The following is a 25,091-nucleotide window of genomic DNA, read 5'->3' on the forward strand; positions in this document are numbered from 1 at the left end:
TGTAAGTTTGTGACGCACTGTTGAGTACTAGCTTCAGGGATCGCTTGGTATGTTAGCAACCCAACTTGCTGGGTTTAAAGAACCCAGCAGTGTAGTCAATGTGAACCCTTAATTGGGTTATACGTATAAACAACCCAATTGTTGTATTAAGGGAAACAATCCAATTTGTTGGGTTAAATTTAACCCAGTGTGTGTTGTGTCCAATATTTAAAGACCCCCTTCGATGAAAATCGTGTTTTTTGTGCTTTTCGCATGTTCCTGTGGCATTTTTCTGATGTTAGAGGACATAATCAGCAGAAAAGTAAGAGCATAATTGCATTTCTTAGTTTTTCTGCCTTCAAATTGCTGTGAACCAACGGCAGACGCAAACTGGCAGTTTCAGGGAGACTGGGGTTGACAGCGTCACAACCACAGAGAATGCTTTAAAATAACCAAAAAGGGTCGTTGGAGGGGGACTTTAACCAGCGCTGGGTTGGGAAACTACCCAAATTGGGTTGTTTTTAACCCAACATTTTAAAGAGTGTATACATGCAGATGTGCTATGATATGATTGGGAAAATGGTATGATTTTTTATTTTTTTTAGCTTTGCTCAGGGAGCTGTTTGTTGCATCGTTAGGTGTCACAGGGTCCACAGCTCTTCAGTACTCTGACTCAGTGACTCGTATCTGAGATGTTAGGTTCATGCCATCCGGTTGACTAATAACTTAGTAAATACTGATTCTGATATGGGTTCAAAAACCCAATCGTTAGTCGTACACAGTGGTCCCATCACTCGTGTTTTTTTTTCACTTTTCTGATCTATAGTTGTTGATGTTTTTATTCCCTGTGGTGCTTTATGCTATAAAACTGCTGCTGGACTCATTCTGTCCATTTACAAGCCGGCCAGCCGTCGTAGCTGAAGTCACATGAACTCAGCAGAAGTTGTGTTGACCTGTCGTCTCACCAGGTCGGTGGTTTTGGCAGGAGGAGAGCGCTCTAAACAAATCCGATTAGACTCTCTATATGATGGATTGGCTGTGCTCTTTTGCTGTAATTTCCCTTCTCTGGTGCTAATCCTCGTAAAAAGCACATGAAGAAATCACTAAAAATGAGAATACATCCAGACCGTGGTTTGCCCTTGGTTCATTTTGTTTTGCTAAGCTTTCCAAGCCTCAGGCTTTGGCTATTACATGTCACCATCTGTTTCCTTATGCACAGAAGTCTGTGCGTTTTTTATTACAGCCTGCCTCTCAGAGAAACACAGCAAATTTAACTTGGAGGAGGACAGAGACTTGAGTTTGGTGCAGTTATTTGATTTTGATTGACACTTTTGTCAAACAAATCAAACTTAATAATAATAAAAAAAAAAACCTTCTGGGAGTTTTGACAAACCAAACCACAGTTGAATAGTGTAAAGCTGAAACAATTAGTAACTGAAAAGACTCACTGATTGACAGAATATTCATGAACCATGTTTTGATAGTTAATTAATCATTTAAATCCCCTTTCAAGCTCTCAAATCTCAAATCTTTGGCTCTAGCTTTGTAAATGTGAATATTTTGTGTTTTTCTTTGTCTTTAATATGATAGTAAATGAAAGTAGTGAATGGTGATGGACATTTTTCACAATTTCTGCTATTTCATAAGCCAATTGATTGAGAAAATATTGGATGGTTCAGTAATTATTTGTTATTTATTATAAAAAATAAAAAATAAAAAAGCAACTATCACACTGTACTGTATATGGGATGCTGTACTCTCTGTGAGCCAGTCTCTGCAGTAAGATTGATCCAACAGCACACTGGCTAATATCTCCAGAGCTTTCATTAATACATCAAGTGCAGGGTATCTGTGTGGGAAAGGAGAGAAGAGTTTGTATCTGCGGCCCAGTGGATTCAATACACAAGTAATTACTCTGCAGGAGCGGTGGGTGTTGGGATGATTAATAACTACCAAGCAGATGTTTTTGTTTCTTGTACAGAAAAACAAATGTGCTCCTCCATTAAAAGAAAATAACTTTCTCCAAACCTCAACTGGATCACGGAGCAGAATATATTTATGTCATCTTCTCCTTCTCCTCAGACGGCCTACAAGCCCTGGCTGTGTGCGCAGTATTTCCCCACTTCCCAGCAGTCCTGTCAGAAGAAGGTACCGTGCCACCAGTACTGCCTGGAGGTCCAGCAGAGCTGTCCGTTCATCCTGCCCGACAACGACGACTTGATCCACGGCGGCAGCCCCAGCTTCATCTGCACAGGTTAATAACCACCGGCTCGCTCTCTGTTACTTCCTGTTTATTTACAAGAAACAGCTGTGTTTTTGCATATGTGTGGATGTGGGATGTGTTGTGTTGTGTTGTGTGTTACCTCTTCAGAGAAAAAACCTCCTAATTCAATTAATGTTAATGAAAAGCATTTTGCAAAAAGGGTTCACGGTATAATTCATCCAGGATGTGTGTCTCCATATTGACTGGATGGATGGTGGTGTTCCTCCAGGAAAACAACAGAGGCCTTTTCTTTTCCAGAGGCTTTTTGATGACATCTAGTGGCGTCTCTTGAGCGCAGCCCAGCTTCATCACCACACACAAGGACATTTCCTACAATGCATTGATGAATTGAATTTGGCCTGTCCCTCAATATTTACTGCAGTTTATATCGCAGTAATCACCAAGGACTCCGCCTAAGAGGAGCAGACGCTGGCTCTGTGCCGACTGCCGACACACAAGTTATCCGGGGGAGATGAGCAGCACACAGGTGTTCCCGACTCTGGGTGGCTCTGAGTCGGACCGCTGCTGTTTGGATTTAATGAGATAAATGACTGTAGAGGAATTAGCTGCTGTCAGAAAAGGGTGTTTCTTTTGTTTTTTTAGGGGAATGATAAAGTGTGTCGGCCCTTTTGTTTTGGCCAGGATCATTCTGACCTTCAATCATGACATAAATCCAGACAAATGCAGTGTGTGTTTTTTTTTTTTTGTTAGCAAATAACACACAATGGATCGTAAATGTCTTGTGTTTTTTATTGAACATTGATTTAATACCTGGTCAAACCTCCTTTGGTACAAATAGCCCTGGACCGAGCTGGACCGCTGCTTCAGCTCAGCGTCTCCACTGGATTAAGGTCTGGGCCACTTCAGAAGGTGGATTTTCTCTGTTTGAAGCCGGCCTCAAGTAGATTTACTTTGATGTGTGGGGTCATCGTCCTGCTGCGTCAGCAACTTCTGCTGAGCTTCAGCAGGTGGAGCCACCCTGATATTATCCTCCAAGAAGACACCTCTATAAACTTGATTTAGGTCCAGACTGAGGCAGCAAAACCCCAAATCATCATGCTCCGTCCGTTCACACCGCTTCATCTGTGGGACGATGTTTTCATGTTGCATACAGAGACCTTGCTACATCTACTTCACAAACAATTGAAGTTAAAGGGGACACATTATGGAAATATCACTTTTTGAAGGCTCTTTAACGTATATTTGGGTGTTTGCCCCCCAAAATGTGAGAATTGACAAAAAAAATCTGTAATTTTCAGGCTCCCTAGGTTGAAATCCATGTGGTTTCACGAGCTGTTCCCTCAGATGTCTTCCAGTGATGTTACTAGGAGTCAAATTTGCATAATACCACCCCTACCTGGTACTGGTAGAAGGGGCGGGGCAAGCAGTGGCTCATTTGCATTTAAAGGGACAGGCACTGAAATCAGCCGTTCTTGGGGTATTTTGACCACAGCATGTCACAGACATGTCTTTAAGACACCTGGAAACTATTTTAATTTGTGGAAAGGGGGCAGAATATGTCTCCTTTAAGTTTCACCAGGTTGCTAAATATTTGTAATTTTGTATTTCTAGAGTATTGTTGTTGAGAAATGAGATAAAAGTGGAAAAAAAAAACATAATTCTGTCATAGTGTTTGATATTTCACATCATAGTCAAACTGCTAATAGCACAAAGAAACCTGCAGAGTTTTTGTGCACTTTTATCTCACTTTTAGCCTGACAAGCCAGACTATATCGTTAAAATGTCTAGTCTGGCAACGACCGGTAGACCTCGGCTCAATCCAGGGGGCGGGATGAAGGCTGTCTTTCAAACTGCCAATAGGGTAGCGCTACGACCAATCAGAGCAAAGAGCAGGATGATGTAGATTAAACTTTTCCCATATCCCGTCGGCAAAACACCAAATACATCCTTCTTCGAAATTTCTTGCTCAACTTTTAAAGAAAATGACAAGTTTAATTCTTTGAAAGTTGATGCCAACACCGATTCAAACGATTCCTTTCCCAAAGCCATCTTGTCATGTTTTTCACCGTCGCAAGTATGTCGTCATGGCGTTGAGCCCGCCCAATGACTCTCTAAACAGATAGAGCGCTGTGATTGGTGAACACAAACGGTGTTCGAGACTCAAAAAGTTCCTATGGCTCGTTTCTAGACCCACCTACGGAGCAAATATATTTGCTGCCGCTAGGGTGCGTCTAGATTTCTAGGCTACTCGTCTTTACAAAATGCATCAAAATCAGTGTGTGTGTGTGTGTGTATCCCCACACAGACTTGACACCTGGCAAACTGTGGGTGAGCAAAGCCATTGTGCGTCATCTTTAATGTTCTTAAATCAAGAGTTTTGGTTATTGTTCCTTTAAATCCTGCTTAGTCCAGATCAGGCCCGATCAGCCTGTCCCAAATCTGCCTCCTATCCGTCTCCTCGTGCCATAGTTCAGCGAAAAAAGCGAGCGAGCTTCATCTGCTTTTCCCCTGAGCGGATAAGTGTGTCGACAGCTCCCCTCGCATGCCGCCGACTCCCAGACTTCCAGAGTCATCGGCTGATGCGGCGATGCGTCACCCCGCTGTGTGGTCGGGGTCTTAAATCTGAGTTCATCCGGGGGCCACAGCGTCTGGTCCTCCACATCGTGATTAGAGACGCACACCGAGGTCTCACTGGGTTTGATCCTCGTACTGAGCTGAAAGATGTCCACGTCTGATAGTCTCACTGTGCCGCAGATGCAGATGAGATTGTTATTACAGTAAGAGGTGCTGTTTTTCATTTGGCTGCATCAGATTGTGACCTGTATTTTATCAGTGCGGTTGTTTATCAAACTGAGACTTTCTTTTTACTGGAACTAAAGAAACAATTGGCTCTGTGACCTTATTTAAAGGGATAGTTCACCCAAAATCCAAATTTCACTCATTATCTACTCACCATCATGTCGACTAAGGGCTGGGAGAAGTTTCAGAGTCCTCCGTGCCTTCAAAAAACATCCAAATACCTCCATAGTGCTCGTCTGTAATGTCCCTCTTGTATTGAAGCCCCGACATGAGAAATTGTTCCGAAAAAAATTAAATAAGTCTATATTTTAATGTTGTTTGTAGTGGAAGCTCCCAGTGTCTCAGTTCACTGCTCTTCCTGTGTTGACCGGCAGAACAATTTCTCATGTTGGGACTCTGAAACTTCTCCCAGCTCTTAGTCGACATGAGGGTGAGTAGATAATGAGTGAAATTTGAATTTTGGGTGAACTATCCCTTTAACCTTTATGTCGCTGTTATTTAATTCGTCAGGTGTTTTTTTGTTGTTGTTGTTGCTGTTGCTGGATTGGCCAAAATCAATAAACAATTTCTCAATTCCCCAGAAAATTAAAGTCTAAAGTTTTAGATTGAGGACTTTAACTACCTCTGGTTTAATGTTTGCTGTCTGCTGTCTTTATCTCAGTGACAGAAGCAGTTGCAGTGTGTTTTATTGTGGCGCTGCTGATTTATTCAACCGTTTGTGGGGTCTCCACTCTGTATTTTCTTGACATGTCCACCTTAAAAAACAACACTTAGTACTCGGTGGTTGAGTGATGAAGAGCACGTCCCTCGTTGGCGTTGCCCCATCACCGGATCTTTACTGCATGTCTCTCTTCCCACCTTCCTTTTCTTTATCTTAAATATCTTAAAGATTTAATAAATGATCAGTCATTTCCTGAAACTGCTGCATGTCAGTTTACAGAAGCAGGAGACGTTATCCAGCTGTTGGATTAAGTCTGAGTGAGTCTGAGCAGATGTGTGTGTGGTTTTTTTCCTTCTCAATCAACATCTGGACAAAGAAAAAATACATTTTTTTCTGTTTAAATAATGTTTGTTCTTTTGTAGCTGCTATTCAGTTGAAAACAAAAAGTTCAGCATCTTCTGAGTAGCATTTGAATAAGTTGTTTACTCCTGTCAATCAAATTAGATCACACAACCACACAGTCGTGATGAAGCAGATCATCAGATCAGGTCCTGACTGAAAAACATGTTAATAAACAGTTCCAAGGATGTTTTTTTCTCTGTCCTTTAACTTGTTGTTTATTCAGACATGAATATTTAGGGAGAAAGAAAGAGAGAAGTACTTTCAAGGTCCCATATTGTCTAACGGTGGATGTCAATTTTTTTTTTTTTAGTTTTTAACCCTCCTGTTGTCCTCCTGGGTCAAGGAAGGAAGGAAGAGAAAAAGAAGGAATGGAAAATAAAGAAAATAACAAAGAAAATAAAGAGGGAGGGAACAGATAAGGTCAACTGGGTCAAAAAGGAAGGAAGAAGTAAGGACGAAGGGAACAAAGCAGTAAAGGAAGGAAAAGGGAAGGGACGAAGGAAGGAAGGAAGGAAAGATGGAGGGAGGGAACAGATTAGGTCAAGGAAAGAAGCAGAATGGGCGAAGGGAAAGAAGGGAGGAAGGAAGGAAGGAAGGATTGTGGAAAGAAGGAAGGGAAAAGGAAGGAAAGAAAGATGGAGGGAGGGAACAGATCAGGTCAATGAAGGAAGCAGAAGGATGGATGAAGGGAAAGAAGGAAGGAAGGAATTAGGAAAGAAGGAAGGGAAAAAGGATTGTGGAAAAAAGGGAAGGATGGAGGAAGGGAACAGATTGGGTCAGTTTGACCCAGAATGACAACAGGAGAGTTAAATACACTCATCTCTATCTTCTCATGGCTCAACACTGCAAATAAAAACACAGGACCTTTGTTATAAATATCTGTCCTGTGAAAAAAAAGTCAGCGTGTTCACCCCGTGTCATCTGTTTCTCAGGGCTGTTGGGGAATCATCCATCAGACAGTGAGGCGGAGTGCTGCGACGTCCGATGGGACGCCAAAATGGACAGCCCTTCAGGCGGGACACTAAAAAGGACTGCTTCTTCCTGCCAACCCGAGGGGGCCTCGGTCACCTCCGCCGCCACCCCGAGACTGTGCAGCGGGCGACTGAAGATCTGCCTGCTGGCCCTCATCCTCCTACACACTGTCATCATCATTTCAGCCTCCCATAACTCCACGTTGGTGGGCATGGCTGCCATTTTCTCACCGGAGGAGAGTGCTGCTTCTAACGAGGAGTGAACCTTGGGGTCGAATCAAGGCCGGAGCTTGTTAAGAGTGATGTCGCTCGAGAGCATTATGGCTTTTACAATGTCATGGCTGCCAGGGACACGTCTGGCGAGACATGCTGGAAATGCCTCTACAATCTGCCGCAGATGAACCATCAACCACAGGAGGTGGGAGGGTTTTAACTTGGAGCTAAGGGTGCTGGGATTGGACATCGACGAACCGCCCCCCTAAAGAACTGACCTCATGCCACTTGAAACCTGCTCATTGTTTCTATTCCATCCAAATGTTTTCTAGCATATTGTCCCTCCTCTCTTTCCTTCCTTCCTTCCTTCCCTCCTCTCCTTCCTCCCTCCCTCCCTCCCTCCACTTTCAGTGCGTGTGTCGGTGACAAACTGGACATCGATGAAGTGTGTGCTCTCGCTCATCATCACACTCCTCTTAGATTTTTTGCTGCGTTACTTTTCAGGTGCCAGAGTGTTTTGACATATCAACAGTAAAACCCACTCCCTCTACCGTGTGTGTGACGTTGCTTGAGGGAACTGCCAGGACCAGCTCATCCATCCATCCATCCATCCATCCATCCATCCATCCATCCATCCATCCATCCATCCATCCATCCATCCATCCATCCATCCATCCATCCATCCATCCATCCATCCATCCATCCATCCGTCACGTGGGTCTCGGAGAAACAAAAAAAATGTTTGTGATTCTTCTATACTCTGATGTTCAGCTTGTGTTTTTCGTCCCACTTAGATCTTTACTGTATCTCCACCTCTTTTACAACGTTACATTCATGCCTAACACGGTTTTTTTTTTGGACCTTAAGTGCTCTGAGACTGGCGCGCTCTCTCTCTCTTCTAACTTGTTGGGCCATTGAGCAAGTTAGGAGGGTCGAAGGTCGGTGGCGGCTCAGCTCCCGATTTTTTACAGGGCGGTGCAGGAGTTGACGCCGAGCTTAAGTCGCTATCGGTTTACCTCAGACGGCGGTGTTCGCTGTTGCTGCACACAGGCTCGTCCACGATGCCACAGCGCATGTTTTTCAGACCGGGGGGGGGGGGGAGTGCAGGGACAAAGGAGAGCTGTGTGTGAAGTCAAAAACACCAGAGGCCTCATTTATCGACCACACACAGGATCTGAGTCGTCGGTCAGCTTTTTTAATCATAAAGACTCTAGAGCAGTGTTTTTCAACCTTGGGGTTCGAATGGGGTCGCCTGAAATGTCTAGTAATTGATAAAAAATTACTGTTTTTTTTTTTTTAATTTGAACCAATTACTATTCTTTTTAAAATGATGATTAAAAGCAGCATCACACCCAATCTTAAACAACTGTATCTATACTTTCACTTTCTCGAATATAAATCGAGTTCAAATAAAAATACAGCATATAAAAATATCTGAGCTGATGACGTATCTTGATTGGGGTCGCCAGAAATTTGTGATGTCAATTTTTTTTTTTTTTACTTAAGGAGGGCAATGCACATTAATGAACATAATAAAATGTAAAGGTGCCAGTGTTAGCCAACGGCTAGTTTCCAACTGTAGTCCTCCTGGTAAGGTGTTAAAAGCCATTAAAATGAACACAAGGACATAACAACATAATTCATAAAACAGGAAAAAACACATACAACAAACACATGTATCCAACAACAGACATAAAAACTACAAAGAAAGACAATTAACATGACACTATTATAAAACAAAAACAGAAACAAGAAGTGTAGTAATGGGGTCACGAGCCAAAAAAGGTTGGGAACCACTGGTCTAGAGCTTCATGCAAAAGCTCAGTTACAAGAAAATGTTAAATAAAATGAGCAGATATGATTGGATTTGTAAGGGGGTGTGACTTAGTAGTGGTAGGACTCCTCCTGCAGCCATGTTATGGAGGATGACGACTGTTCATGAATTGTCCAGCATACAGGACACAGTCAAAAATGAAATAACATCAGTAACACTGCAGGAACATAATATATATTACGTAACATGAGCTCATTGTCTTTGTCTTTCTCTGTCTCGACAGAAAGATGAAGATGTGTTTGACCATATTTGGCATTCTGGGGGCGTTTTCCTCCACCACCAGATCCATCATCGATCACTTGCGTGAAGGTGTTATCAAACAATGTTTCGTAAATACCAATTTTCGTCTCGGTATTTGACATTTCGAGCTCGTCCTGCTCTCGGTTTGATAAATGAGGCCTCAGATCTTTGAGTGCCTCTGCTGCGAGGCAGATACTGGCGACGGAGCAATATAGAGATAAAAACAGCCGGTGTTAGTGTCCTACTTTGTGGCCTCTTCACTACTTGCGGCTCGACTTCTGTGTGATGTAGTAGAGCGAGTCCCCACCCAATCAATCAATCAATCAATCAATCAATCAATCAATGTGTCGACTCTTAAATCACCCTTAGACAAGCTGATCAACCGCTATCTTTCACAGACTAGCAAAGGGCTGTGTTAGTGTCAGCGTGCGAGGAGTGTGAGGAGTTTTAAAGGGCTGATCCATCCGGTTTTGTCGTTGTTTTTCTTTGTTTTTCCCTTTTTTTTGCACCGGCTGCTGCTAATAAAGTGCACATTGACATGAGGTTCAGGTCACGCAGGGATTATAAGAAGGGGATTAATCTCCCATTTTGAAGATAGAGATTGGACAGAGAAATAGATCTATCCAATTCTAAAATCTGATACCATGAGCAACTAGCGATGCACCAAAAATGAAAGCTAAGGACGCCAAATCTTACTGTTTTTTTAGTTGTTGTTGTCCTCCATCCTGGTTGCCTCTGATGATCAGTTACAGACAGATTGGGGTTTTTAACTTCAGACTCCAACTTGTTCTTGGCTGTGAAATGAAAACCTGGTATCAGTGCCTCCTCCCTTCACATCAACAGCTTGACCTTACCTCGCCTCACATCCGATCACACTGACCATTGATTTGCTCATCATACATTACACACACACACAGCATCAGAGCGGGATGTCACATGGAAGTCAAGTGTACGGATTTTCAAGACTTTCCAGTTTACTTTCCGACCCCCTCTTTTTTTTCTTTTTTTTTCCTGACGTGTCGTTTAGTTTCTTTGTTTTCCTTCTCAAACTGTGTTGACGAGAACTACTTTTCCCTCGAAGACAGCAGCGGATGTAACAAGCCCACACTTTGTGCTCCGTCCCTTCGATCTCGAGCTGTTTCACGATCTGAGTCCTGTGGATCTATGCAGAAGAACCCCACCCACTCTCCCCTAACCTCCTCCTCCACCAACACCACTACCAACCCCCCAACCCCCTTTCTGTTGTAAATATGTCCTGAGGATGTGGGATCCCCAAAATGGCCACCTCCCCTTCCCCAACCTTCCCCCTCCTCCTCCTCCCTCCTCCCCCCTTTCCCCCCACTGTTTGAATCTCAGTGTTTTCTGTTTGCCTCCTTGGTTTTTGTCTGTTTTTTGAGATTTTTGCCGCATTTTTCTGTTGTCTAAAGCAGTGGTGTGAGTTGATGAGTAGGACTAAGTTGGATGTTAAAAAGATGAGATAAAGAGGTCTTAAGAAAAATATACAAAAAAATGAAGCTTGAATTGAGAAAAGGGTTCAAATATAGAGAAAAAAATATGATAAAGTTGTCATATTGTCATACTAGAGATGCTTTAGTTTGCTAATTTACTTTCTTTTTTTTCTACAAAAGACTTGGATGAAATTATTTATAAAATGCGTCCCACGAGTCATGATCTTTTTTGGACGTAAAACAAATACATTTATTAACATTTTGTTCAAAAGAAAATAAATATAAATTATGTTAAACATTACTGGTGTTTGTATTTTTTTCCACTGACTGTCTTTCGACATTGATAAATACTTGAACCACAAAGTGTAAGTTTGCCAAACTGATATATTATTATGACAGTAAGAACGATGACATATCATTTTATAACCATAAGGTAAGTTTTAATCATTCATGGAATTAATTAAGTCATTGCTTTTGTTTCATATACTGTATATATATTTTACACAGTTACTCATGCGGTTGACTGAGAATTTCATGTTGTTTAATGTGAAGCAGCTTCATACTTTGTCCAGCAGAGGGCAACCCAGGATAATTTATCAAAAATCAAACCACTATATAGTAAAACATCATTATAAACACTGATTTCTCATCACCATGCTTGATGGAGTCTTGCTGCCTCTACAGAAAGGCAAACTATCAGAGACAAATGAAGAATAGATAAGTAAATAATAACCTCTTCTTGATTGCAGGCATTTTTAAATGAATGTTTATTTCAAAGTTAATAACCTGTCAGGCTCTGATTTGACTTGTGAGTGAACTTTTTTTGTATAAATACAGAGATCAAACTGATTAATATAAAGTATCTTTGGCAATAGACAGTAATCAATCAAAGTCTGTTGAGAACGTTTTAAACTTTATTAACAATTACATAGCCTACATAACAAAACTGTTGAGCCAGGGGAAGTAAAAAAAACAATCTAAAAGTATAAATAAACAAAGAGTATAGAAGTATCATGTATACAAAATGCATCGATGTAAAGAAAAGCATATTAATTATTTTTTTTCCCCCAAAATAAAGTTTGTTTTTAAAGCCTTTGGCATTTTTAGTCCATTGTTGTCGGTGCTTTATTGATAAAGTTCCTTCAAAAAAGGTGTAAATAAACGCACGCGCGGAAACCGTTGGGACATTTTTGACAGGTGCGTTCCCTGTGGACAACGGAGGAGCAGCAGCAAATTGCGGGACCAGTTAGCTCGGTTGGCAGCAAATTGACGAAAACAAACATACCCCCAAGGACGACGGAGACTGAGAAGACGAGGAGAAAGAAGAAAAGTGAAATTAAAAATGAAAATATTAAGAAGAGCTAAATTAGCCTAATTGCTGTTTCCGCTGCTGCAGCTGTGTGGACATTGGTTTGGCAACTTGGCTACTTTTGTTTAAGTAGAGCTTTTTATTAGTTGTAAGTTTAGTTTTAATTTTATTTTAGTTCATTTGGACACTTTGGACCAAAGAAAGAAGAAAAAAGAGGAACGGACAGAGAACTTGAAAGGTAGGGAGTCTCTCGCCATATTGTTGGTGTATGATGCTAATACAAGCTAACGACGTTGCCATAAACCGGTTGCCATGTTGACCATGTAACTCTGTTGTGTTGCCTCTTGTTCAAGTGCCATAAAAATAGCAAATGCCACGTTTATTTATTTATTTTTGTTAATTCAAAGTGTATGCTTTATTGAGTATGAATAACAACTATTCCTTACTAGCTGGTGTCCTGCCAGGGATAAAAAGCTATTTATAAAATAAGAAGCTATTTAGGTAATATTTCCCACATAATGTATTAAAAGTTAATAAAAGTAAGTATCTATTTGGAGAACATTTGGTTTGTTATACAAGCAATGCTTCCAGGTGATGTGACAGCTCAAAATCAGTGTAGGACAGTAGAGCAACAAGTGCTGTGTCAGATAACACCTCTTTAAAAAAAAAAAAAGTATTATCCCATTTTAACACTAAATCGATGTGCTCTTTGACTACTCATCCACCGGATCTCCTATCACTGTCACTCACACCACCAAACATTGCAAGCAGTCACATCCCCAAACATAATGTTGTTTTTAGCCACAAGGTGGAGCGATAACACCACTTTTGCCTCAAAATACTTTTTAGAGCCAATTCTGCTGATTAATAAGTGCAACTATTTAGTCAAAATGTAGGCCTATAGATTGTTTTAAGATGTATGGCATTTTAGAGGTTGTATCACTTACAGTTTTAACTAGGAACAAAATAAAGATTTAGGCCTAAAAAAGATATTAAAGTATACCGAGTGAGCGGTCTATCATGTCCAAATAATAGACAAGGAGCGCTTGACTGTAAAATTAGATAATGTTTGTATTGTATCATGCACTACATACAAGATGATGTAATCCCCGCTGGACTTGTATTCATACTAAAATGCCTACAGGTGGCAGAATATGCCTACACCATTGCATCCACACTGACAACACATTTTCTTCAGAGGTGGTGTGGAGAAAAAAAACAAACAAAGAAATGTTATTGTATACCCCCTAACCTGATTCAGATTCACAACCCAGGGTGTAACATCAAAATAACCTCAAGTGTAACATGGACAAACAAACCTTTTGGTTCAGCTTAGTCACAGATTAGCATGCTTTTATTGTCCAAACAAATGGTCAAAAGGTTCATGTAGGTCTGCCTGTTAAAGTGTTTTGACTGCAATTTCCTCTCTATGCCTTTGCCATTTTCTCCCACGGCAGAGCACACACATCTCCCACTCAATTTCCCTTTTTTTTCTCTCTCTCTCTCAACCACATATCAACCGATCTGACATTTTCCCATCTCAAGGGCCCTTTTCACTGTCCGGGCTGTAAAACATTTATACAAGAGCTGCGAGAAGGGAGGAGTCTTCTTGAACTCTATGTGCTTTTGCCAACAAATCAAGCCATTTCTAATTTTCTTTCGATAGACTTTCCCCACAAGGCTTTGTGGGTGTTACTTTTTATGTTTCCACTGATGCCATTCGGGCAAAGGAAATCCCCCCTCCCTAAACCCTCTTAATATTCTTACGTAAATAAGGCAGCTGGAAATTACACTGCATGGTTACACTGCAATGTATGTAACAAACATATGTCAGACACAGCACCGTCTAATTTCATGTAGCTTCTCAAATGTTCATATCTCAGGTCAAACTCATAGACTGGATCACTGGATATAAAAAAGTGGACGTAGGCTTCCCGTCAGAAAAGTGAAGGCAGATTTTGTTGGATGAAAATGAAGACTTGACAAAATCTGACTCCCCCTCTAATGTATTTCTCTCTCTCATACTCTCTCATACACATCATAATAAATGCCCCAAAATATATCTTAAAATAAAATAATGGTCACATGTGTTTTTGCAAAACATTCTGATGTCAAAGTGAAGTTGACAATGTATTCACATTGTAGTTAAACTGTGTCATGATTAGTGTATGAATTTGTGAGTGATGTTTTGTGAGATCCCAATGTCAATGACCTTTGACCTTTGACTGATGAATCAATCAATCAATCAACTTTATTTATATAGCACATTTAAAAAACCACAGGGGAAGCCAAAGTGCTTTACATTAGGACATAAAAGATTAAGATAAAAGACATAAGCACATAAACACAAAATCACTTTAAAAAACAAACAAATGGACCAGCTCACTGCAGGTGCTTTTATAGGGAGTGACAAGTAAAAATTAAAATTAAGATGAGTTAAAAGCACGGGAGTAAAAGTGTGTTTTTAAAAGAGATTTAAAAACAGGAAGCGAGGAGGCCTGTCTAACATTCAGGGGTAGCTCATTCCAGAGCTTGGGTGCAGCAGCGGCAAATGCTCTGTCACCTCTGAGCTTCAGCCTTGTTTTGGGGACTGTCAGCAACAGCTGGTCGGGTGATCTTAGTGATCGGGGTGGGCGGTAAGGCTGAAGGAAATTGGTTAGATAGGGTGGAGCAAGGTTGTTTATGCTTTTAAAAACAAATAACAAAAGCTTAAAATTGATTCTGTAATACACAGGGAGCCAGTGTAGGGACGCCAGGATGGGAGTGATGTGCTCACGCCTGCGCGTCTGATGAAGATGAAGTTTTTCCCTCTAGCCGAGGTATTACTGAGATATTGTGTTTCTTAAGGCCCACAATGTGTTTTTTTTAGCTCTGACCTTGACCTTTGACCACTGAAGTGAAGTCGGTTCATTCTTGAGTTCAAGTTTGTACCTCAAGGGTCACTGACCATACTGTATGGAATTAAACTCAACTTTTATACCCAAAATAATCTATTTTAGCTCAGTTTACTCTATCCACAGTTTAATGTATTGGACATTATAGGAACAAACACTGATCAGGGCTAAAACCTCTCAGAATTTGTCTTCGAATCTTAAAACTTTCTGTATAAAAGTAGATATCAATGATTAGATAACCAACATAAAATATCAAGTTCATTACTCAAAAATTACTAAAAACACTTTGTCGCAAATGTTGTGAAATTGCAAAAATATTGTTGGAGCTCTGAAGTTGGTGACATCACCTTTTTCTAAATGAAGCCTCTTGCACTTTAAAAGAAGTGAAAAGCACATAGAGAAATGTAAAATAATCTCTGTATGACATGTTGTTTAATTGCTCACAGTAGGAGGTGAAAGAAAGGGAGCCAGTAAAAACGCTGCTTTAGCACCTTCAGTGAGGTCACTGGTGTGGCTTTTACAAACTCAAACTTTTTTAGGAACTCAGAAATGAAACAAAAAGAAAAACAAAAATGGGAAAATGGATTTACAGCATCACCTGTCTCTTTCAATCAAGTCTGACATCCAAGATGGATGACATTTTGAAGTCTTTCAGGACTCTTCATAAACAAACTCACACTAAATTGCACAGGATGAAACTAAAACACAGACATGGAGACAAGCAGACATACACTTTTCTCTATTCTGTTGTATTAAGAATCAAACACATACCGAAAAGCTAAACCAAACAGGCCCCAACTAACCAACAACCAAGGAGCCCGGTGTGTGTGTCGAGCGTGCTGTCACACGCTCGAAATGACTCGGAGCTGCCAACATCCCTCCCACATCTCATCCTCTTGCTGCCCACTTTCCTCTCCCAGTCGGAGTTTGTTTATCGAACAATCTGGCGCCCGGCTCGGCCGAGCGCTTCAGTGACTTGACACCTCGGCCTCCCATCGCCCAACACACCATCCATCCGACGCCCGGGCGCGTCTGCATCAAAGGCCTCGCTGCAGCAGCAACTTGGAGACATGACAAAGTAACTCCTGGCAGGATGCATTTGTTGTTGCTGCCGCTGCCTCAGGGAGAGCAGCCGGGGTTACTATTGTGCATGAGACTTTGAGGAGTGAGGCAGCCTGACACCAGAGTGAAAGAGAATAATGTGTTTACATGATCCTTTTTGTAGGAGGAAAATGCAGTGGCAAGGTGCTACACAAACTAACACACACACACACACACACACACACACACACACACACACACACACACACACACACACACACACACACACACAACAGTGTCCAGTGACTCTGCAGTCTTACATTGTGCCCTCTGGGCCGCATGTGTCACTTCCCATCTGTCTTGTGTACTTCGTCGAACAAGCTCCTGGAGCCATTGTGTTTTCGATAGAGGCTGAAACAAACAGCCACCGCATCTCGTGGAACCACATGAAATTTTAATGCCGTAATATTAGTTCTTCCATGTGTGTTGCTGCATTTGAAAAACTGAAAATACATTTATTTCCAGGAAGAAACCATATGAAGTAAATAAGGGGTCAAAAATAAAATTGAATCAGTGCTGAATACTTAACATTGACATTTAACTGCAGTAACTGTTTTGGTCTCCATCAGCTATACTAGTCGCCAACCAGTAGTAGGGGTGGTGAAAAAAATCGATAATCGATTAATCGCGATTATTAAATTGCCGATTATGAATCGATTATTAATTTTACAAAAATCGATTATTTATATTTTTCAAAAAAAAAAAAAAAATTCAATTTTTTTTTTTTTTTTTTTCAAATTGTAATACAAAGGCGAGTCCTCCTGTTACTGGATGTCATACAGGATTTAACCACAAGGTGGAGCGGTCTGTCTGTCATAACAAGAGGCTGTGTAACTGAGCTAGCGAGCAAGTGTGTAGGTGCTAACTAGAGTGCCTATAGAGAGATCTCTATAGGCACTCTAGTGCTAACAAGGTGCTAACGGTGCCGGAGCGAGACAAAGATCGATACAATTGAGTGGCGACAGCTTTTGATGTCGCCGCCAGCGCGGTCACGTGGTTCATGTTCCAAACTAGGCTGCCGCTGTCATGTTTTTCTATGGGACAGGCAGCAGTGAGCTTGCTTTTGAAGCATAAAGTCCGCTAGCTTAATGCTAACGTTGTATAATGTAAAACACCATAGACGGGCTAACAGAAATTAGCATTGCTACAACCATAGCAGTAAAGCTGCTAAAAACTGTTTTAATTCTGGCTTTAGCGCTGTTAACACGTCACAACATGTGGACCAGCTGGTCTTCCTCCATAAAGAATCTGGTTGCTCCAGAGCAATGATTTGATCACTGAAGTTGAAGTTACACAGCGTGCTCTGTTTTTATAACAGTAGGCTAAAGTAAAATGTGTGCAAGCTGGTTGTTCCAGAGCAATATTATTTGATCACTAGTTACGTGTGTTGTGTTCTGTTTTTATGTGTACATTATCTAAAGCCTACAGTAAAATATGTGTTGCATCTGTCTTTCAAAAAAATAGACTTACTAATTTAAATCTCCTTTGTGACACTTCCAAAAATACAAAGGGTCCATGATCAGTTAAAGTAACTTATTGTAACAAAAAATCCAAGAATCAAAAAATGAGCCAACAAGCAATCAACGCACAAAGAGAAAATTAATCTGTGGTTTTCAATAAATAAAAATAGGCTAATAATAATTCAGCAACTGACTGATAATAATCATAACAATAATCATTAATAATCGAAAATCGAATCGATAATCGTTAATAATCGAAAATCGGTCTGTAATCGAATCGAGACTTCAATAATCGTAATCGAATCGAATCGGGAAATTGGGCCAATTAACCACCCCTAACCAGTAGTGACCACAACTAAAACTGAAATCGGCTGCGATGCTGATGTAAACAACACATGCAGCAGAGGGTACTGAGATGATAAGGCTGTGGGGACAAAAATCAAAGGCTTCAAAAATCAAGTAGAATTTGAAGCTTATAAACTCAGATAAGTTAAATGTTTCGGTGTTATAAACTCTCTAGTATTTACAGGAAAGGTTTTGATATTTTTCTGTCTTTCTTTAGCGTAGCATGACTGGATTAGAAAAGCTACAAACAGTGACAAATGGCCTACTTCATTTCTTCAGCTCACTAAATAACACCTTTTTGTTTAAATTGTACAAAAAGCAGAAGAACAGCTTGTGGTTTTATGGATAGTAATGTGCCAGACAGGAACAGTGGACTTTCTGGAGTTTTAATCAGAGGTGCCAAAAGGTTTATTATCACTGCCCATATCAGTCACAGTCTTCAAGATATAAGATGCACAGCTGTGAACAGTAGCTTCATATATAGCGTACACACACAAATACACATGAGAGTGCTGTTGATGTTGATGTTCAAATTTTCAGTTTTCCCAGAAAAATAAGCACAGTAATTGCCTGTGATGATGTTGACATACCTGGCTGTGCTGCATTGGCCTTGGGCCACTGCTGTTTGTTGAACTGAAGGTGAAACTCTTTCTTTCCATGTTGGTTCACAGGTAGCTCCGTTTTCTAGCTGCAGCTTTTCTTCACTGTCATGCATTGCAGAATATAATATTCAGTCTCATTATGTACTTAGAATAATTCATGGTTGTCAGTTTGTCTCGACGCCTGTCTCGACTGCAGGCATAAAAAACAGTGAATGCGTTGTCTTAAGGACAAAAAGAGGAACAGGTGGCAAAGTTAAGTCATTTTTGTCCGAAGGATAAGGCTTTGAATAAGGAGATTTAATTATCTCATCCTGGATGCTGTATGAAGAGGTTCTTTTTTTATTATTATTACCCAGCAGTTAAAGAAGAAGACCTACAGTAGAGAGATGCATGGACATTACACAAGCTGGTTTTAATGAAAACTGTCAGGCTGGAAATATTCTCCATTTAAAAGTGCTGGCACAGGGCTGCCGAGGCAAACTGGTCTATATGATGCTCTGTGTGCAACAAACTGTCACTATGGGAGGTGACTAATGCAGGAAGGACATAAACTCATCTCCTTTTTTTTTTTTTTTTTTTTTTTTTCTGTGTCCAAGAATCTGTAACAAAGTCACAATTGCCAGATGGCTTGTGAGAAGTTCCCGGCTGCACCAATCGCTCTTTGCAGATCCCCCTCTTTCAGGTTCTTAAGCCTCTGTAAACGCTTTTAATACATGCATTATTTACAACAGGATCCCCTCTATCAATGTGCTATATAATAATGACATCTGCTTCCTTGTGCAACTCTATTATCTTCCTTTTGAGGAAATCTCACTAAACTAAACATATGTATGTGATGAACAGCTATTTTGGGGTGTTTATTGGGCCTTTTATTTTGATAGGGAGTGTGGGGAGACAGGAAATATAGATTTTTGATCCTAATAACTCAGAGACCTACACACACACACACACACACACACACACACACACACACACACACACACACACACACACACACACACACACACACACACATTCATCAACATGCACTGCCGACAGTGATATACCTGATATATCTGTTAGAAAATAAGCCCATATGTTGTTTGTGCTGTAGGTTATAACAGCCCATAGTTATACTCCGTTGCTTGGCGACATCTTGCAGCCGTAGTAATTTAAGAAAAAGAGAAAAAAAAGGTGTCAGGATGTGACGTAGTCTACACATCACCAAGGAGAATCGTGTTCGATTCCCCTGTTGATGTACAGTTGCACTTTTTGCTGGCAAAGTTAACCATTATGGTATGATTGTAACCATGACAACAGAGATTTAACCTTCAGGAAGTGCTTCTGTTAACCTAAACCGTGGCTAACCTTGTACTGTAGCTTTTTTTGGCAAACCAAACCATGAATTATTTATTATTATTATTATTATTAACCATCTAACCATGGCAACAAATGTCCAGTACGCCATTGTCAGCAGAGTCCGTGTGTTTATGTTGTAACCATGACAGCCAAGGTCCAGTGCATCCACCACGGTGCTATTTCAGGAGACAATCAGAAAAAAGCAAAACAAAAAGGAACTGTATGGTTGTTCAGATCATAGAGTGACTCTTAAAACGCTGCAGTGGACAAATAATTAAGCCCTTTGCCCTTTTTGTTTAATTAAAGCCAATGTTGTCATCAACTTACTCCCACCTGAGGAAAAAACAACAAATCTCTGCATTAATTAGAGCGACATAATCACAATCAAGACACTCATCAAGATGCGTTATAAAGGTCAGTGTCAGGGCGTTTGATCGCCTTGCTGATGGAAATGAGAACGTGCATTCGATTTGTTCTGTGATGATTTGGCAGAGTGACATTGATAATTTTCACATTTAATGTCACTTTCAGCCAGCAGGATGCAGTGTTACTGTATGTAGTTGAAAAAAGACTCATGTCCATAGGTTTGTTCTGAATTCTTGATCATTGTAACTTTCTCTCATATCCAACATATACATATAATAATAACTGTAACTGTAACATTTAGTCCTGTGTTACCATATCTGCATGTGTTACAGGCTCAGAATGAACAGCTGTGAATCACATTTAGGAGCATTGGTTATTAAACTGTTTGGCCACACGCTTCAACTATTTTACAAGCTGACAGTCTCATATTAAACCTGTACTGTAACTGCGTTTAGCGGCTGTACAGTACCTAGAATATGTCGACTGACTAGAGTCTCACACCGACTGCCCAGACAGGTTTAATTCCACAAGCGCTTTTCCCACTAACCTCCTGCCGTTCACATTGTCAAACAGCCCGTTTCCCCCGTCTCATGTACCCAGAGGTACATTCTTCATCCTAACCCTTCCCAGAAGGACAATCAATGTGAAGAAGTCACAGAGACGAATGTTGCACATACATGCACTTTGCATTAATACAACTCCCTTATATATCATATACCGGACCAGCCACTTTGATTTTTTTATCCACAGAATAATACTGCATTTGTTCTATATTTTTTGTGAGTGTATTGTTGTACATACTGTACTTATATACCAATATGTTCATTTGCCTTATTATGTATTATTTTATTATTATTCGTACCTTTACATAGAAATCTATATTTGCATCAACTAACAAAGCCTTTTCTATTTTTTAGAGCCTGAGGGAGGTTAACAATATACAGTAAATAGCTTTTTTGTTTTAAATGCCACTGTTTTGTTTCCCTTTTTAATTTCCCTTTTAATTAGCTTTTATTTTGTGGTAATAAATCTATTACTATCCATCCATCCATCCATCCATTGTCCGCCGCATTATCCGAATCCGGGTCGCGGGGGCAGCAGTCGGAGCAGGGATCCCCAGACTTCCCTCTCCCCGGACACTTCCTCCAGCTCTTCCGGGGGGACCCCAAGGCGTTCCCAGGCCAGCCGAGTGACGTAGTCACCCCAGCGTGTCCTGGGTCTTCCTCGGGGCCTCCTCCCGGTGGGACATGCCCGGAACACCTCACGAGGGAGGCGTCCAGGGGGCATCCTATACAGGTGCCCGAGCCACCTCAGCTGACTCCTCTCGATGTGGAGGAGCAGCGGCTCTACTCCGAGCTCCTCCCGGGTGACAGAGCTCCTCACCCTATCTCTAAGGGAGCGCCCCGCCACCCTGCGGAGGAAACTCATTTCGGCCGCTTGTATCCGGGATCCTGTCCTTTCGGTCATGACCCAGAGTTCATGACCATAGGTGAGGGTGGGAACGTAGATCGACCGGTAAATCGAGAGCTTTGCCTTTCGGCTCAGCTCCTTCTTCACCACGACGGACCGATACAATGACCGCATTACTGCGGCCGCCGCACCGATCCGCCTGTCAATCTCGCGCTCCGTTCTCCCCTCACTCGTGAACAAGACCCCGAGATACTTAAACTCCTCCACCTGAGGCAGGATCTATTACTAATTAACTTTAATTGAGAACACTGTAAAAAAAAATATTGATACCATCTTTCAGTATTTATATGAGCATGCCTTAGATTGGCTGTCTCTCCACACAAATGGTGTATAATATATGCACAGAAGATTTTTATTTGAACACTGTGTATCTTCAAACTGAAGCACCAATACTGACTCATCGTCACCGACAACTCAGTAGCTGTGGTGAGAACATGAGGCAGACTTTTAGTTTTTTTTTTACTTTTAGACTTTTGAAATGCTCACATTCATTCACACAGACTTAATTAAAAAGAGAGAAGAATGAGAAAATTGTAATTGTTGTAATTGAACAAAGCAAGTTGAAAAGTTCAAGGATCAGCTTTTATGATGTGAAGCCTGCGGAGCTAGACTAGTTCAGGCAGACAACTAGTCTAGTTCAGGCAAGACGAACTATGCAGGATTTGTAGTTTAACTATGCTACATTTTTACCTTGATTAAGAAGTTTTTCGCCGCTGCCCCGGTGTCCCAGCTCTTGTCTCTGCGGCACCTCGACACAAACGCGCCCCGTAACCCGTAATCTCTTGTTTATGACAGATAAGACGACACATTATATACACGTTGTAGCATCAAATATGATATAGCCTATAACGTTATGTATGGCTCTATTGATTGATTTCTACTGTAGCCGGCTTCGTTGTAAACAAATGCACATGGCCAAGAGGAGGGTTAGCGAAACAGAGGAGAAGAGACCGGATTTGCATACTGTAGTTCCCCTTTAAATGAACAGAGCCTGATGCCAAACTTGCTTCAAACATGCTAATAATATTATCAAATATAGTCAGTTATGCAAATATTTATGCTCTTAAATATGATTTCAATTCGGAGCCGTCAAATCAGTGCATCCTTTTCAGCAAGTGTGGTGGCACGCAGGACAGTATGAAGTGTTGAGGGGGGGCTGTCAAGGCTGGTGACCATCTGATTACCTGGAGGTGACAGGGAGCTAAAGAGGTTCTCCGCACCCATTGATTGTAATCAGGGGAAGTGGCGAAAGCAGAGTTAAGTGTTTGTTGTGGAGAGATAAGAAGAGCAAAGCCCCCGACTGCATGTAAAAACAAAGCCCCTCTCTGTTTCCAAGACTCAAGTGGCGCTCGTGAATCACAGCCTGGCTTCTGTTTCTGTGCTTGAAATCACAGTTTTGTGTGTGTGTTTAAATATAACACTGTGAGCACATTTAGTCAAATTCTTCACTCCCTCTCTTGGAGCTTTGACATTTCCTCCTGATAACTGCTGTTGGGAAATTACCCGTTAATTTTGAAACAATTTGAGCTTCCTTCCCGTTCTAAAATTAATTCAACTCCACATCAATCATCAGCTCTTTGTCCCCGAGGCAGATGGAGAACATTGGTCTTAAACTCCAAAATAATCACTGCAAGCCTTTTGTGTCACTGTCAAATAGCTCATGATTTGTCTTTAATAGTAGTAATACAATAAAGAATAAGGGTTCTTTTTATAACCATCATTAAAGTAATTTAATACTCTCACTAGGGAATGTGAAGATAATGACATTTTTTTTTTTTTAAGTTTCATTTACTGGGAAACGATCAAAGGTATAGGGGAATATATGACACTTGTACTGTATGTGCATGTGGAGTTATGCAGTGTGTAGTGTGTTGTACTTGTGATAAAATGGTGAAAATATTTTGAATATATGGTGCACTTGAGCTGATTGTTTTGTGTGTTTGTTTGTTTGTTTTTTTCTGTGGGTATTTTTGCAGATGGCCCCGTCGTCGTCCACGCTCAGCTCCCCTGACGACGCTCCTCCTGCTGCTTCTCTAAACTGGGAACATGCTGATCTGAATCGACTGCAGGTAACACACTGAATACTCAATCAGTACATCACACAACCCCACATCAGATATCCCCATGCACCATTACCTCTTCAGATGTGCAGATTGTAACAACTAATCTATCTGGCTCCTCCCTCAACCTTTGTATTTTAGCATCTATGGGACCTATGATGTAATGTGATGCTGAAATGCTGAATTCTTTATTAATTGTAATTTCAAGAACAAAGTGAAAGTGGCAGTGCCTCATGCAGGTTGAAACTATGAGGCAGACACACGGTGACTGTGACATGGATAATGGATTGCAAGTGTTATTGACCTTGTTGTTTGTGGTAGCAGCTGCTGCGTAGTTTACACTCTGCATTTTAACACCACAACTCCCTTAGCTGACCTGGAGCTAAAATGCTTGTCTGATAAAAAACACTGAAAATCTTTTAGTGTGGATGGACGGTAACCTCAGTGACGTGACAGCAGCTACAGAGACTAGGAGAAGTGCCACCCCGTCAGTATCCGATCCGTGCATACACCACACTTGCTTGACTTGGATTATTTAATTCCACAACAGTCTTTAAGCGATCTTATTTCCAGCTCAGTGGTCAGTGGGAAGCTACTGGCAATGCTGCAGGCGTCGGAAAGCTGCAGTCTTTAGTGTCATCTGAAATATGATTCTCTGCAAAGAAGCTCTCATAAATAAATCAGCTTCTAAAGACACGAAAGTGAATGAGATTAAACCATTATTTAACAGTCCCACATCGGGACTTGGTGTTTTCTAAAGCCCTCTGTGAATAACTGAATGAAAATCCTTTGAGAATAACTTGCACCCTTACTTCTAGGATACAGGGGGTAATAGAGAGGCACATGAAACAGAGGAAACAAAAAGAGATTAACAAGGGTGTAAAAAGTCAAATTACAGGATGAATAAACTGTAATTAGCCTCCTTGTGTGAACTCGATGATCATCAGACAGCAAGCTGTGCCAGTAAAACATTTTCTGCACCTTCAAAAATAATGAAGTTATGCCTCTCTTTCTAGGAAATGACAGTATATAAATGTGAGCAGGCTGCCAGAGACCGTTAAACAAACAACAAGTGAGAGGGAGAGAGAGTTGTCAGAGCTGTGAGGCTTAAGAAACTTTCCGTTCAAAGGCCTTTCTTTCTCTGAGTGTAAAATAATTCATTCACACTTGGCTCTCCGACCTGAATCTTTCACGGATGGTAGAGCAAAAAAAACTGACTGTGCCGTGTTTCCATAAATGGGCTATCCTTCAGTGTAACTACGTTTAGGAAAAGAGCAGACTTTGAAAAGGCAGCTCCCTCTTGAAGAAATAAGCTTTCGCTGGGTACGTGTTGCAGCCGCAGTGATTTCTAAACACCTGTTGAAGGGCAAAAGAT

The 25,091-nt window shown here is 41.0% G+C and overlaps 1 protein-coding gene and 1 long non-coding RNA gene across 2 annotated transcripts in view; both read left to right on the plus strand.

Annotated features, from left to right (window-relative positions):
* The window catches only part of nalf1a (NALCN channel auxiliary factor 1a), a 37,224-nt gene extending 29,418 nt beyond the window's left edge, over window positions 1-7,806 (plus strand). Inside the window, exons 2-3 of the mRNA XM_083985921.1 lie at window positions 2,062-2,233; window positions 6,998-7,806. Of these exons, the coding sequence (XP_083842047.1) occupies window positions 2,062-2,233; window positions 6,998-7,299 (474 nt within the window). The 3' untranslated portion in view covers window positions 7,300-7,806. The remainder of the gene's footprint in view (window positions 1-2,061; window positions 2,234-6,997) is intronic.
* A 4,399-nt stretch (window positions 7,807-12,205) lies between these two features.
* Window positions 12,206-25,091, plus strand: part of LOC310999733 — a 33,572-nt gene continuing 20,686 nt past the window's right edge. The window contains exons 1-2 of the long non-coding RNA XR_014596066.1: window positions 12,206-12,318; window positions 23,633-23,725. This is a non-coding gene — a long non-coding RNA (uncharacterized lncRNA). The remainder of the gene's footprint in view (window positions 12,319-23,632; window positions 23,726-25,091) is intronic.

Source organism: Trachurus trachurus, assembly GCF_905171665.1.
Source record: "Trachurus trachurus genome assembly, chromosome: 2".
Classification (NCBI taxonomy): Eukaryota; Metazoa; Chordata; class Actinopteri; order Carangiformes; family Carangidae; genus Trachurus; species Trachurus trachurus.